General features: G+C 39.4%; 1 protein-coding gene across 4 annotated transcripts in view; it reads left to right on the plus strand.

The window, feature by feature from the left end:
- The window catches only part of NEK11 (NIMA related kinase 11), a 72,347-nt gene that overhangs the window by 373 nt on the left and 56,641 nt on the right, over positions 1-15,333 (plus strand). For all 4 annotated transcript variants that reach the window (XM_015854045.1, XM_015854044.2, XM_032442381.1 and 1 more), the window contains exons 2-3: positions 390-623; positions 13,676-13,841. In XM_015854045.1, coding sequence (XP_015709531.1) covers positions 454-623; positions 13,676-13,841 — 336 coding nt within the window. In that variant the 5' untranslated portion in view covers positions 390-453. The remainder of the gene's footprint in view (positions 1-389; positions 624-13,675; positions 13,842-15,333) is intronic.

The following is a 15,333-nucleotide window of genomic DNA, read 5'->3' on the forward strand; positions in this document are numbered from 1 at the left end:
CTATCACATGGAGTTAGAGAATTGCTCAGGTTGGAAAAGACCTTAAAGATCATCGAGTCCAACCATAACCTAATAATACTGCCCTACCTCTATCCCTCCGCTCAGCCCTATCCCTGAGCACCACATCCACATGGCTTTTAGACACATGACTCAACCACCTCCCTGTGGAGCCTATTCCAGTGCTTAACCACCCCTTCTGTAAAGAAGTTTTCCCTGATATCCAACCTAAACCTCCAGTGCCACAATTTGAGGTCATAAGTGCTGACAGATGGCAGAAAGATGGTGGAAGCTGAAGGGCAAATGAAAGAACAAACAGCTTTCTAGTTAATAATATTGCATTAATAAATCTTCTTCTTTCTGTTTCAATTATTTCTTCTGAACTTCTGTAGAAGAGGAAAAGGATTTGGAAACTGCATTCTAGAGACGTTTGGGCAGTTTCTGTTACACGGAGCAATGCTGAAATTTCAAGAAACTGGTAAGCACATCAGCGTTTCCAGATCTAATTCTGCTTGCTCAGATGCTGCTATCGCAAGGAGATACACTATTCAGAGGAAGCTTGGCAACGGAAGCTTTGGAAGCGTGTATCTGGTTTCTGACAAGAAAGCAAAACAAGGAGATGAATTGTAAGTAAGCTCTTTACATACTTTAAATAAAAGTGGTTTGGACCATCATTCTTGCATTGTTGATGTTTTCTTTGCATTGATTTGTTTCTAAAGTTTAGTGTTGTGTTGCAGAGTTTACTGTTCAGCAGTAGTGAGGGCTGAAAATAAGAGCAAATTTTATGTTGTCTGCTTTATCTAAAATAGTTTATGAGATAAGGAGGGAAGAGGTAGGTTTGATGTCAGGGGGAAGTTCTTTACTATGAGAGTGGTGAGGTGCTGGAACAGCTGCCCAGAGAGGTTATGGATGCCTCGTCCCTGGAGGTGTTCAAGGCCAGGTTGGATGGGCTTATTCCCAATGTCATGCCTTGGACAAGTTGCTAATGCAGAATGCACACTGTGAAGGACCTGGTATTTATCCAGAACTGAGGTAGATACAGCATCTAGTTCTGTAATGGCTCATTCAGCACTTATTAAAGCATTGACATTTTAAATGTGAGCATGAAAGTGTCAGACTTTCTGAACATACTTCATTACACTTCCCTCTTTATTTCCGATGATTTCTTATTTATTTTCAGCAAATACTTGGTAACACCTGATTGGAATTCAGGAATAATTTTATGCCACTGTAAGGACTGACACTGTTACTGAGGTGTCCAAAAAGAAATACGACCGTACCGGTCCTTTTCTTAATAACTGGGTTGTATAAATGAAACTTCAGAAGGAATACTGACAGAAATTCTGGTGAACTGCTGTATAATGCAGTTCATCGTTTTATCACTAGAGGGAACTCGTGTATCACCGTTATTCTCTGCTCCTCTGAGCTACGGTTTAAGTTGAAGAGCAGATTCCCCAACTTTCTGCCATTTATATCACAGAATCACAGAATGACATGGGTTAGAAGGGACCTCAAGGATCATGTAGTTCCAACCCCCCTGCCTAGCAGGGCCACCAAACATACACAGTTACTAGATCAGGTTTCCCAGGGCCCCGTCCAACCTGGCCTTGAACACCTCCAAGGACGGGGCATCCACAACCTCCCTGGGCAGCCTGTTCCAGGGCCTAACCACTCTCCTAGTGAAGAACTTCCCCCTAACATCCAGCCTTATGCTAGAAGATGACGAAAATAGAGGCCTCAGTGATGTGAAAGCTCGAGCAGAGTAACAAAATAGAGCGTGGGTATTTTCTTCTCTTTAACTCTATGTAGTTTTTGAGGTGATAAAATATACTGCTTACTGCTTGATAGATTTTCCTTTGGGAAATAGGTACATTTTCAGATGAAAAATAGCTTTTTATTTTCCATCACGTTTCGTACTCTTCCAGAGTAATACATTTCAGAGTGTGATTCAAGTTATGTTTATTAATAACAAAACGAAACTAAAAATCTTAGAGATCTGAGAGTACTTGGGCAGTAAATGGAGAATTGAGCTACTAAAGTCCCAAGTGACCTCAACAGAATTAGATTTCTGTTTTTTATTGTTTCAGAGATGGTTCAGAATGTTCCAAGCAAAATACTTACATACACACTGCTGACTTGCTGAGCTCTGGTGTGATACAGCTGAGTTGTGTCCTATACAGATAACATGGATTTGAACTACTAATGCTGTGGTGGTGTATGTAGGCCTGGTCTTAAGTGTTCCCTTGTACTTCTACCAGCTTCTCTGCCTGCACAACTTGTTTTTTCTCCTTTCCCAAAGTGTGTTATCCAAGATGAAGAAGGAGGAAACCAGCCCAGTGATTAGCATTCTGGATTGAGATTGTGCCTCGTGGAGTTATTTCAGACAAGCCATTGGTTTTAAGGATCTCACTTACCTCTTGTCAGGGAACAAATTACATTCCTGAGTTTTGTAATAATCTCATAAAAAGAAAAGTGTAGGTTCTTGCTCCAACTTCTGGATGTGCACATGAAGCAAAGATGTGGAACAGAATTCCTCAGAACAGAATGAAAAGAAATAGGGACATTCATAGACACTTGCTGAATATTTGTGCAGACCAGCCAGTGGATATGAGCACAGTGAGGTGGGTGGTGTCTCACCAGTGGTGACAGTGAGATGAATGACAAGCCACGTTCTTGGTTGGCCATGCAGATTTTGATGAGCCTGCCGTGCAGGTTTCTGTTCATTGTTGGCAAAAATGCATAGTTAATGGTGTTGACTATGTTGAAAAAAGCTGTTTTGTGCTCTATCAAATAGTGTTATTGTGCTCTTTGTATCTGTTGTAGTTACCATGATAATAAGTACAAAGTACTTTGGGGGCAACCTATGTACTTAGAATTCATCTCCAGCTTACCAGTTTACTTGATCTTTGTTTTCTGTGTTCAGTTCTTTGTCAGCTTGTAGTATGTAAATGCTTTGAAGCATACTTGATCTAATTTGCTAGGAAGCTCAAGTCACTTGTATGTGTGACTACAACACCAATTTTATTGGCAACGTTACAAGTGAAATTTATTCTTCAGCTCAGAAGTTATCGAGGCAGTACCATGGTATAAAATCCTACCATCTCAGTGTTTTGCTCAAATACAATCTCTAGCTTGAGAGACGAGGAGAGCTTTTCAATATTGTTTCTAAGAGTTTGGATGAGTTTTTCAAACAAAGAGTCAGTGTGACTTTGAGTTTGCTTGAATGTTCAGAAAAAAAAATTACTTGATAAAATTTACAAATCAACTTCCAAGTGCAGGACAAGGAATTTGGTTTTTCTTGCAGCTTCCTCGACTGGCATGTGATTTTTGCTAAGGTGTATCTCAGTTTTTGAGGTGCTTGCTTTTGTTTCTGGCGAACATGGCGATAATACCCCACACAGTCACTTTTATCCTTGCGCCCATGATTAGTTTATCAGTTACTTACAACAGGTAATTATGGCTAAACACAATCCCTTTTTATAACAGAGATTCACAATAGCCTGAAGGACAGCGATTTCCATACAGATGGTGAACCTCCTGATCAGCTGCATGAATTGGAGCACTGGGCTAAGCTTCTCTTGCTCGTAGCCCTGCGTAGGCAAGCAGCTGAAGTACGCAATAGGCGGATAGGGACTTCTGACTCATCCATATTCATCAGGTGCTCACAGGTGCCCTTGGTGGAAAGCACACACTGGGATGTGCCAGGCTCCCCAGGCTGCTCCTCCGGGTGGTACTTGTGGGGTGTCAGCCGACTTCTGCGCCTGCCTTGCATAATGCCATTAATCCAGGCTCACGCTAGGATTCCTTGGAAACTGCGCACTTAGCTGAATTATTTATCACATGGCTTTCAATTATTTATGAATTCTTATTACAAATGAAATAAAATCTAAAGGCGGAAGAGTTTTGTAACTCATGAATATCCAAGCGACAGCCAGCAGATTGCTTTGTCGCTAAATCCCTGTGTGCTGCCCCTTTTGCTTCTCTGAAGGCATTCCAAGGGAACGGTTGTTTGAAACCAAATTGATTAAAGCAGTAACAAATGACTTCCTCGCAGTCACTGTGTGCTTGTTCATCTAATCATGCTGTTGGCCTTTTCTGGACTCCCTCATTTAATAAAAGAAAGAAAGTTAAAATCCTTCAGGTCATTTTAGGTGCATGAAGAGATATTCGTGATCTCCTTGGAAACTGAGCAAAGGTGCAGTTCATAGAGGACCTTCCCAATAATCACTTATTTTAATGTAAGTTCTTCTCGGTGTGCTGTTTTGGCTTAGTTTAGCCAGGTGTGCCTCTGCTGCTGGATGTAAGGTTTGGGACACCGTGTGTCACTGCTTAGTTGCAAAGCCCTTCTCGGCCCCAGATAAGAGCTAACACTGTGACATGGACAGGGACTTCTTGCTGATTTAGCTGAGGTAGCTGAAGAAATTGGCCTTCACATACTTTCCACTCAAGTGGCTAAGCCTGATTTTCATATTCTATGAGGAATGTTAGGGGAGTCAAGAGCTAAATAAATGCCTGAGTCCCTACAGAAACTTCCTAACATTAGCTCCTGCTCTTTACTTTAAGAGTGTATGTACAAATGGACATGGAATTTACTCTGTATACCATCCCCATAAAGCTGAGCTCCCATAGGGGATCACAACTAACTAGGCTGTGATCTTGTATGCAGGCAGCAAGCAGGGCTGGTAGTTGACTTAATTCCTTCTTTGTAATGTTTACAAGCAGTATTTTCAGCACTGAGCACAGAGTTGTGCTTAAGGCATTGCTGGTGAATTATCGGTGCTTTGAGGTGTACAGCAGAGACGGAACTCAATGATTTTGTAATTAAGGAAATGCCTTGAGATCTCCACTGTCTGATTCATTTTATTGAAACCAACATTCAATTTTTATGCTGTTGTAAGCTAATTTTAGTAAGAAAATGGAGAGTTACAGTATTATTACTTCAGGCCAAATTGTGACCAATTCTGTTAGGTTCTGCATTATTTGTACACACCTGCCTATTGTAGATCGTGGTACGTAGGTCATTCCATAAGCAAAGCATTCAATTTATTTCCATGGAAACTACAACAGATAAAAGAGTACAATAACACTGTTAGAGCAAATTCTCAGCTACAAAACACTGTTTTTCCACATGATCACCACCATTAGCTATGCAGTTTCAGCAGTGATGAACAAGAGAGCCTGCATGCTGTGCTCATCACAATCTGCCCCAGCAGAGGTGACCCGCTGTCAGCACTGCTGAAAGGCACCACCCACCACCTTACTGCGCTTACATCCACTGCTTGGTCACCATAAACCTCCTGCAAGCATCAATGAATTTTAGCTAGTGCTGTTTTTTCTGCATGAAGGAATTCAGTTTGCACCTTTGCTTCATCTGCACTTCCATGTCAGGCACCATTTTATCAGACTGCCCCTCTGCTGCCATCTGTCACACAACTGCAAAACGTAACAGAATATTGGTGGAAAAGTGCCTCCTCTACTGCCAACAACTATTAAACATCAGCCACTGATGTTGTGGGCCAACATGATAAAACAGGAGGCATTTCTTTTGGAGCTGCCTGTGTCAACGAGGTATTTTCTCTGAAGTCTCCATCAGGGATATTGTATTTCTTCCATGCAGAACCAGCTCTTTGTTGCATTCAGCACCTTGTAACAAGAAAACAACCGCCATGAGTGAAATGAAATCTGGATTTACTGGACAATTAGTGTGTTTTTATTTCCTTTTTTCCTTTTTGTTGTTGTTCTGCTTATGTGGCGCATGAGTAAATATAATTCCTACTTCAGTGTTTCCTTCACCTACTTGGTGTGTCCTTCGTGTGTTCTGAAATATCTTTACAGTGTAGACGGTTAGTTACTTTTTGATTTGCACATAATTCCTGGATTTCTAAGATCACAATGTCATACTCTGGAGAGCTTTAGAAGACTTTAATTTTACAATAGATATATATACAGTTAATTTCCTCAGTTAGTATTGCTTGATCAGCTTTGTCTACGCTTGTAGACTTCTCAGTAATAAGCTTTTATGAAGCTGTAAGCCACCCTTTTATCTCTCTCTACTCACTCCCCTCACCCCACCTCTCTGCTTTTTCTTTTCTTTTTGGTACTGTGGATAATTCAATGCATATCAGTAATAAACACTGAAGGAGATGCCTGCTGGAAAGAGACATGTAGGAAGAATGAGTTTTCTCATTAAAGTTGAAGCAATTAGTATTTAAATTACTTATGGGAATTAGTTTCACAGACGAAACAATACTGCTGACATAAATATCCTTGCAACGTTGAAGGGAACATAATTCTGCTTACAAAATATGTTTATGCTCAGTAAAGAACCAATTATGTTTTACACCAGAAAATGTTTTAGTTTGAATTTATATGGAATAAATTCATACTACAGTGATTATCAGTGTGTCTGGTTTTCCTTTGCCACTTCCCGCTCTTCCAAATTGTCTGTTTTCTGTAAACTGAGGCATATGGATGAGGTGATATGTGGGTGATACATGGTGGTATGTGAATTCACACTAGTTTCAGCATAATCAGAATTCTTTATAGCTTGTGCTATAGCTGAAGACTTCAAGTTGAAGAGAAGTATGTGTAACTTGTTAACTGAGAGATGTTTAATCCCATTCTAATGTTTGAATACACAAAATGCTGTATCCAAACTTTACTTCTGTAACTATCTGCTATCTGTAACTATCTGTAACTATCTGTAACTATCTGTAACTATCTAAGACTGCTTCTTCTGAAAGGGAATGTTAATTAGCAGAGCTCAGTTAAAAGTCAAATGTATCGAGTGTGTGCAAAGAAATCACAATAGAAAGATGCTTGGTTTAGATGATTTGGTGTTTGGTGGAATTAAATCTTCAAAAGGTATAGAAGATAACCAGAATATTTGGTTCTTGGCTTGTTCCTCTGTAAAAATTCATCTGGAATATGAATATGAGCCATCATGTGTATGAGCCAGCAGTGTGCCCAGGTGGCCAAGAGAGGTGGTTGAATCACCATCCCTGGATGTGTTTAAAAACTGTTTGGATGTGATACTCAGGGACACGATTTACTGGAGGGTTGTTGGATTTGGGGTAGTGTTGTTAGGTTGTAGTTGGACTCGATGATCTTCAGGATCTTTTCCAACCTGAGCAATTCTGTGATTCTATCTAGATTAGTAGCAGTATGGCATTTAACTTCTTAAACACTAGGCTGTAGAAAAAAAGGATGAATAAACAAGTGAACAGTAGATGGTGATAATGCAACACACAGAGATATAATTATTTAATTAAAAAAAACCCACAGAACAAAAACCATCCCTAGAGGCAGAGGTATTTATATATTTACATATAATTTATATATAATAATTTATATTCATTTTCCTGAGAAGTCATCAATCTCTTCCATGTAATTGACGTCTGTCAGTCTTTGATTCAGAGCTGAGATGTCCCAACTCAAGATACCTGAAAGATTTATTAAAAATAAATAGGTTTTAATATCCTAATGATGTTAATAATACTTTCTGTATGAAGTATAATTTATACTTAATACTATATGCTTTTATGCAGAAAGTATTATTAACACTATTAAGCAGCAATATGTCTTGGTCAGCTCTGTGGAGAATAGCACAAGTACTTTGCTTTGCTTTATAGTTACTGATTTTTTTCAACATTGGCACATATGATTGACCAAGAATAGTTTGAAGCACGCCCCTTTGTGTATGTGAGATTGTACTCAGTGCAGAAGAAAAATATATAGGCTTGCAACTAATTTGTTTTAGCCTTGTTCTCTGAAATGAGCTTGTCCCAGAAAATATATTCTATGATTTTATAGCGTACTAATTAAGAACTGTTCATTTTCAAATAACCAGAAACTGTTTACATCATGAGCTGAACTGTTCGGCATTGGTGCATACATTACAGCTTTCAAAAATTAATCATCTTGAAAAATATCTGTAGGTTCTATAATTGTGAACTGTTGATGGAAATGGAAAATGAATCATCTACTTCACTTGTGAAATGTCATCACAATAGAATCACAGAATGGTTTGGGTTGGAAGAAACCTTAAAGCCAACACAGTTCCAACCCCCTGCCGTGCGCAGGGCTGCCACCCACCAGCTCAGGCTGCCCAGGACCCCCTCAACCAGGCCTTGAGTGCTCCAGGGATGGGGCACCACAGCTTCTCTGGGCAGCTGTGCCATGGCCTTACTGCTCTCTGAGTAAAGAATTTTCCTCTAATACCAGGCCTAAACTTCCCCTCCTTTAGTTTAAAACCATTCCCCCTTATCCTGTCACTATCTGCCTATGTGAAAAGTTGGTCCCCCTCCTGTTTACAAGTTCCCTGCAAGTACTGGAAGGCCACAATGGGATCTCCTCAGAGTAAGTCCAGTTCCCTCAGCCTTTCTTTGTAGGAGAGGTGCTCCAGCTCTCTCGTTAGCATTTGAAGGTATTTAAGTATTGTTGATCCTGACAAAGTAGGGGGCTTGGAAGTCACCAAGGACATGAAGTTTAATGAGAGCAAGTGTTGAATTCTGCACCTGGAATGGGTCAACCCTAGATATACATATAGACTTGGGGACAAGAGGCAGGGGAGCTTGCTCCCTTGGAAAGAGATCTGGGGAATCTTGCTGATGGTAAGTTGAATCTGAGTCAGCATTGTGCCCTGGCAGCCCAGAGGGCCAACCATACCCAGGGGTGGTGTGTCAGGCCCACACTGCCAGCTGGGAGAGGGAAGGGGTTGTTCTGCTTGCATAGGAATGTATAAGTACAACAAGAACAAGCTATTTTGGAGGTTAGTAAAAAAACAGTCGTTGATGAAATTGAGTTTGTGGCTTTACTAATAGACTTGGCTATGGGCATGACAAAAGAAGCCCAGCATTTGATTGACAAAGTTGTACTTCAATGGTTAGGGTTTGAAATTGGTTTGTGGCTTGACTAATATATCAGTAATGGCCATGGGAGCAATAAAAGGAGCCCAGCATTTGATTTAAGAAGCTGTGTAGTAATATTTAAGTTTGAGATGTTTTGACTAATGCATAGACATATATATGTAACTACGAATAGCAAATAGCACACCTCATTTGTTTTTCAGTGACTATGCACATTCTCAATGTTCCCAGATGCCAAGTGCTGTTAACATCCTATAAGTGTTTCTTCCCTTAAATAAAATCAAGTATTCTCTCCAAGTAGAACCAATCCGTATACATGACTTTTTGCATTTTATAATTTCACCGGCTTTTTTTTTTCCTCAGTTTAAGAATGAATGTCTTTACATTATCTGACCATAGAGATACTGATGCTCCAAATATAACTGATAAAATGTAAAGACTGATGGCTTTAATTTTTGATACTGTGCTGTAAGCTGCAAGAAATGCAGACACTGAGGGCATGCAGAGAAATCTGTTAAGATTATTAGTAAAAGGTTTGCTGTATGTATTCTGTGTGAGGATAAGATGAAGATTATCATGGGTGCAGAAGACCAACCTAAATGAAAAAGTAGATTCCAGATAATAGGATGTCATAAAATTAGTAATTATTAATTGCAGGCAAAACCTGGGTGTTCCAAAATGCAAAAATGAGAGGTCTGAAAGGAAATGTGGAAACTGGAACGCCTGAAAGTGGACAAGTAACTTTACGTGTGGAGTTTCTCAAATGCAAAGGACAATGTCAAGCCAAAGGGAACTTGTGATATCGGGATGTAAAGTGGACTGAAAAGAGAGCTTAAGCTGGAGACAGGACGTTGTATCAAAAGTTACATTCCAGTGATGTAGCATTTTCAATGGAACGGCTATCAATAGGAATCTAAAATTACAATTTTAGAACTACGCAACTGTCTTTAACGGGTAAAACTCATTGACTGTACAGTATTCTGAAATAGCAGCAGACTGAGAAGCTGTAATGATGGGTGACTTCATTTTGTCTGTATGCAGATGGTGTCCTTATTACTGAACTAATAGTAGTCAGGCAGTGGTACAGACTGCCCAGAGTGGTGGTAAATTCACCAAGTCGTTCAAGAAACATGTAGATGTAGAACCTAGAGGTACAGTTCAGTAGGCTATACTGATGGTAGGTGGATGGTTGGACTAGGTGACCTTAGAGGTGTTTTCCACTCTTTATGATTCTATGAATTTCCCAAACAAGGTAGCTGTCGTGCAGACCGGACTTGAGACTGAGGGTTGTGGTCTGTTTTTTGCTTTCGTCTCCATTTGTAATACCATACCTTCTCAGTCTGCCATTTAATGAATAGTATTTAAGAATTATTAATTAGATGGACAGTCCCTTAATTTTAATCTTTATGGCCAACTTCTTGTCCAGTTACAGATCCAGTACGAGTGGCTTTCTTATAGACTTGCACATGGTCCTAGCACTGAAGAGGTAGCTTTACAGAAGTCCAAGTGGATGAAAATGCTATGTACAGATATGAGTTATTCCACAACTCTCCATACTGAAGTCAGGGTGATTCAGGGTGAAATATAAACTATATGGAATAACAAATTCCCAGCTTTGCCCATTGATTATGTGCTAGCAGGTCTTGCTAATCTCTGCATGCAATTAATTGAATAACTGCCTGCATGAAATGAAATTTCTATTTAATTAAAACCTTCAAATTTGAATCATTTATTCCTAGAGCACACCCTCTCTGTGGTAGTTTATTAAACATTCTTACCCTTGACATTAAAAAAGTAGTATTCCTCATACTTGGTTATCAGCAAGCAAATGTACCTAGTCAATAATTCATGTTGCAGTTCCCTCAATAAATGAAGTGCCTTTTGAGGTAGGCTGTCATTTAAAAAAAAAAAAAAAAGACTTCTGATCCAATCAGCCAAATTATATAATAATAAAGCATGCCGTCAATGTAAACAAATACCAGATGGACTGTAAAACATTTAATTTTAGGTTGGTGCAAATAGACTGAGATAAACACTGCTGTGGCATATTGTCAGTCACTAGTAAAGCTCAAAAAAGGTTTTCCACTGGGTGTCCGTATCCTCAAGGATTCCAACTTTGTGCTTATTTTCTCTTGTTTTAAATCTTGCTCTATTTCTCCCCATTTGCTGCCCATTACTGCACTTGTGCTGGCCTGGCTGCATTTCATAGTGTGGCAGTGCAAGCCAGGAAGTTTTGCTGAGAAGAGCCAGGCAGTGTTCTGGGGATGTCCTGAGAACCTGGACACTATGGAGAAAGGACAGCTGCTTTCTGTGTACTGGGGAGCAGGCTCATCTCTGTTGTTTTTTCACCACCTCGGGGAATAACAGTGCTGTTATCAGTACCACATTCTCTAGGGTGGATGCAAACAGTGACAGATACTTGTACTCTTAAGCTGTGAGTGTATTCACTACAGGGCTCCTTCAGTTGCAGTCAGTTCAAGATCAAGTTCAATGTCTGCACCATTAAATTGCAAGAATAGGTTTTGTTTATATTTAAAATCTGATGGCTAGCACTTTGTTGTTTTCTTATGCCTGCTAATTTTAATTTTATTATTATTATTGACAGGTGGAAAGTCTATCAGTTTATAGATCTATCAGCTTATTTGTTATCACTAAATGGAGATAGATTGGAATGCCTTAAAGCACAAACAGTATACAGAGAGAGTGGGATGAGGTAGAACGAATTTAAGTACATGAATGTGTTTTCTGTATTAAAAAAAATATAGTTAATTTGCATAGATTAAATTCTAATTGAGGACATTTAGCTTCAGTGTTTTTTATTTTAACATTATTAGGAAAGAGACAAGAGATCTAGAGACTACAGTCCAGCTGTGAAACTTCTGAGACCCTGACATAAGGTCTTTGGTAGTACTTAGTGTGACCAGCATGTTGAGGGAGGTGATTTGGCCCCTCTACTCTGCTCTTGTGAGACCCCACTGTACTGAATCCAGTTCTGGGGCCCCCAACACAAGAAGGACATGGAGCTGTTGGAGTGGGTCCAGAAGAGGGCCACAAAGATGATCAGAGGGCTGGAGCACCTCAACATGAGGACAAGCTGAGTGAGCTGGGGCTCCTCAGTCTGGAGAAGGCTCTGGGGGGACCTTATAGTGGCCTTTCAGTACCTCAAGGAAGCCTACAGAAAAGCTGGGGAGGGACTTTTCATAACTGCATATAGTGACAGGACAAGGGAAGATGGTTTTAAACTGGAAGAGGGTAGATTTATACTAGATGTTAGGAAGACATTCTTTACTGTGAGGGTGGTGAGACACTGAAACAGATTACCCAGAGAGTTAGTTGATGCCCCTCCTTGGAAGCATTCAAGGCCAGGCTGGATGGGGCTATGAGCAACCTGGTCTTGTGGGAGGTGTCCCTGCCTATAGCAGGGGGGTTGGAACTAGGTGATCTTAAAAGTCCCTTCCAACCCAAACCATTCTATGAGTCTTTGAAATGGTAATCTTCATCTTGGTTGCATGACAGAAGTTTTCTTTGTAGATGCAAATGTCTTCCAGTTCTCACTGTGAATTAGCAATATGTAGTAGAAACTCAATCTCTTATTTACAGAAGCACACTTTCCTGATTTGTGTTGCCAGGAATGAATTTTAATAAGAAAAACACCTGTCTTGTAGTGTGACAGCTGATGACAGCATCCAAATCTCTGAGGACTAAGATGACAAGCTATCCCCACACATCAACACATCAGGCTTCCATTGCTGTCTTGGGCATACAAGGATGTTGCATTAAGTGATGTTTAACAAGGGCTCATTCTGTTTGTCAGTTTTGTGATGCGATCTATATGAAGGAAAGCATAATGTTCCTGTGTCAATGGACAATGACAATATTGTAGTAGGTATTACATGTCTTTGTACAGTGAGCCTTGTCTCTAGAGATGCAGGCAAATCAAACAGTACAGCACACTAGGCAAGCTTAGGCAAAAATTCATGCATTGTTATACTAGTAACTGATGACTGAGATTTAGGAAGACATTTTCTTATGAAGAAATACACTTTATTTTTCTCCCCCCCCCCCCCCCCTCCCTAATTTATTGAATTGCCATAATTTTATCACTGTCGTGTTCAACTCGCATGTCTTTACAACCATGCGGTACTGAATGGGAGATCATTAAAAACACTGTGAGGATGTCCCTTTGGTGTGGAACTCACCTTTCAAATTACTGAAAATTAATCACTTTCTTTCAATAAAATACCATGATATTCTCTAGTAGTCTCAAAGTGCTCCTTCAGATATAGACCAATGATCCATGCCCGAGTGCCTGGTAAGATATATGGAAATGGTATGCTTTTTATGATATATGCTTCTTGAATGATATTTCAGCAGGAAGATCCCAACAGAATATGCTTCTTCTGAGTCTTCTGCACTACAGGTTTTCTTTTCAGGACAGTTTGACAGTAAAAACTGCATATCTCCCAAGTACATTGTAGAGCTGAGTCTGAATCAGGGATTCTGTCATGGCACTTTTATGTGCTTAAGTTGAAGAATATAAATCCAACCCTTTTAATTTTTTTCTACTTCAGCATGTTTAGGGCCTGTCCGTTATTGCTAACTAACTACTGACATGTGACTATGGTGACTTCTGGTTTTATGGCATTTAAACACGTGCTCTTTGTTTACCCATGTTTGTCGACTTTCATATTGCCAAATACTTGGCTGATGTTACTGTTTTACATTTTAAGAAACTATGGTGGGATTATGAGCACTATGGGATTTTCTGTGTTTTTGTTTTTGCTAATGTGAATATTTGTTTGTTCCTCTAGAAAGGTTCTGAAGAAAATCTCCATTGGAGACCTAAGGCCTAATGAAACAGTTGAAGCAAATCTGGAAGCACAGCTACTCTCCAAATTAGACCATCCAGCCATTGTCAAATTTTATGCGAGCTTTGTGGAGCGAGATAGTTTCTGCATTATCACTGAGTACTGTGAGGTGAGAGATTTAGATTACTTTGAAGAAATTCGATGGAATGCATGCTTTAAAATAGGGACTTAACAGAAAACTAGACCTTTTTGTTTGTTTGTTTGTTTGTTTCACTCTGTTTTTATTTGTTAAGTTTGCTACTACTTGCTAGTTGTTAGATATTTTTCAAACAAACTATTCGTGTGTGCTCATAAATTTGTAGCTCATAAACAAACCAGAGAAGAGAAAATAGGTTATTTAAACACTAGTTCATTTTGTTTACTGTAATTGGAATTAAAAGACCTAAGGCAGATATACTATTTGATTTCTGGATGAACTCAGAGAGACTGTACCGTGTATGCTCTACTGATAGGTAAGAGAGGATGAGATTGGGAGTTTGAAGGTGCACTGTGAAATATGATGCAAATGAGTAAGGGAAAGATCTTGCGAATTGGAGCTGATTACAAAGAGCTTAAGGCTGATCATGTGGGTGATGAGTTTGGTAGCAGTATTTACTTTATAAAGTGGAGAATAGTTGATGAGTCAGACCAGAGTGTAAGGGATACAACAAATTCTAAAGTAGGAGACAGTGCTGTATAATTACCAGTTTGGTTTTAGGGTTTTTTTTGACTGCAGCATTTAGCTTAAAACATATTGATAAAATCTGTCTTAAGGCTGTAAAGTAAGTATTTAAACATGTTTAAGCCAACTTTTTAAGAGTTTATGAAACAAATGACTACTTTTGCATTAAATATAGATGGGCTGTTCTTAAAACATCTGTTATACATGCAGCGCTCTTTTAATGAATCTGTGAAGCAGACTGTTCAGTTGTGCTCTGCTAGATGTTTGAAATGCTTTGAAAGCTAATGACGTTGGACCCCTGGGTTGTCTGTCCAACATCAGGCTTGTATTAGCTAATCACATTTCTCCAAACATCCAACTTTGATGTGAATAATTAAAGAAGTAAAATTTCTGCCAGTCTCTCCTACCTTAGAAGCCTTCTTTGATGACAGTTAAATGCACGTTATAGCTGGGATTTTTTTTTTTTTTAATAATATCTGAAATATTTTGTTATGTAATCTGAACATTTGTTAATGTACTGCTCTTATATTCATGCAGAAATTCTTTGCTTCACGCTCTGAATGCCTGACAGCTGAGGCTTAATGGATTTTTATATTGTCAACTCTTACTGGAAATTCAGAGCTGAGAACTGAAGGATTATCCTAACTGTCCAGACATTCCCATGCACTGAGATTCACTGTCTCTCTGCCAGTGGTAGAAAGCGGCCTAAAACTACATCAGCTGATCCTGCAGAAATGAAGGAGTCTCCTTCAGCAGCATTATGGGAATACAGTAGTGTCTTTGGTCCACTGCTTTTTACGTTTATTCTTCTGTCTGAAAGAAAGTTACTGGTGAATAAAAAAGGCGTGGTAGCAATCACAATGATAATCCAAACCTGTTGTAGCATGTCTTGATATCTTTTTTTATTCAGATAAAGTCAACTGCCCTGAATTGAAACATT

This window comes from Coturnix japonica, chromosome 2 (assembly GCF_001577835.2).
Source record: "Coturnix japonica isolate 7356 chromosome 2, Coturnix japonica 2.1, whole genome shotgun sequence".
Lineage (NCBI taxonomy): Eukaryota > Metazoa > Chordata > Aves > Galliformes > Phasianidae > Coturnix > Coturnix japonica.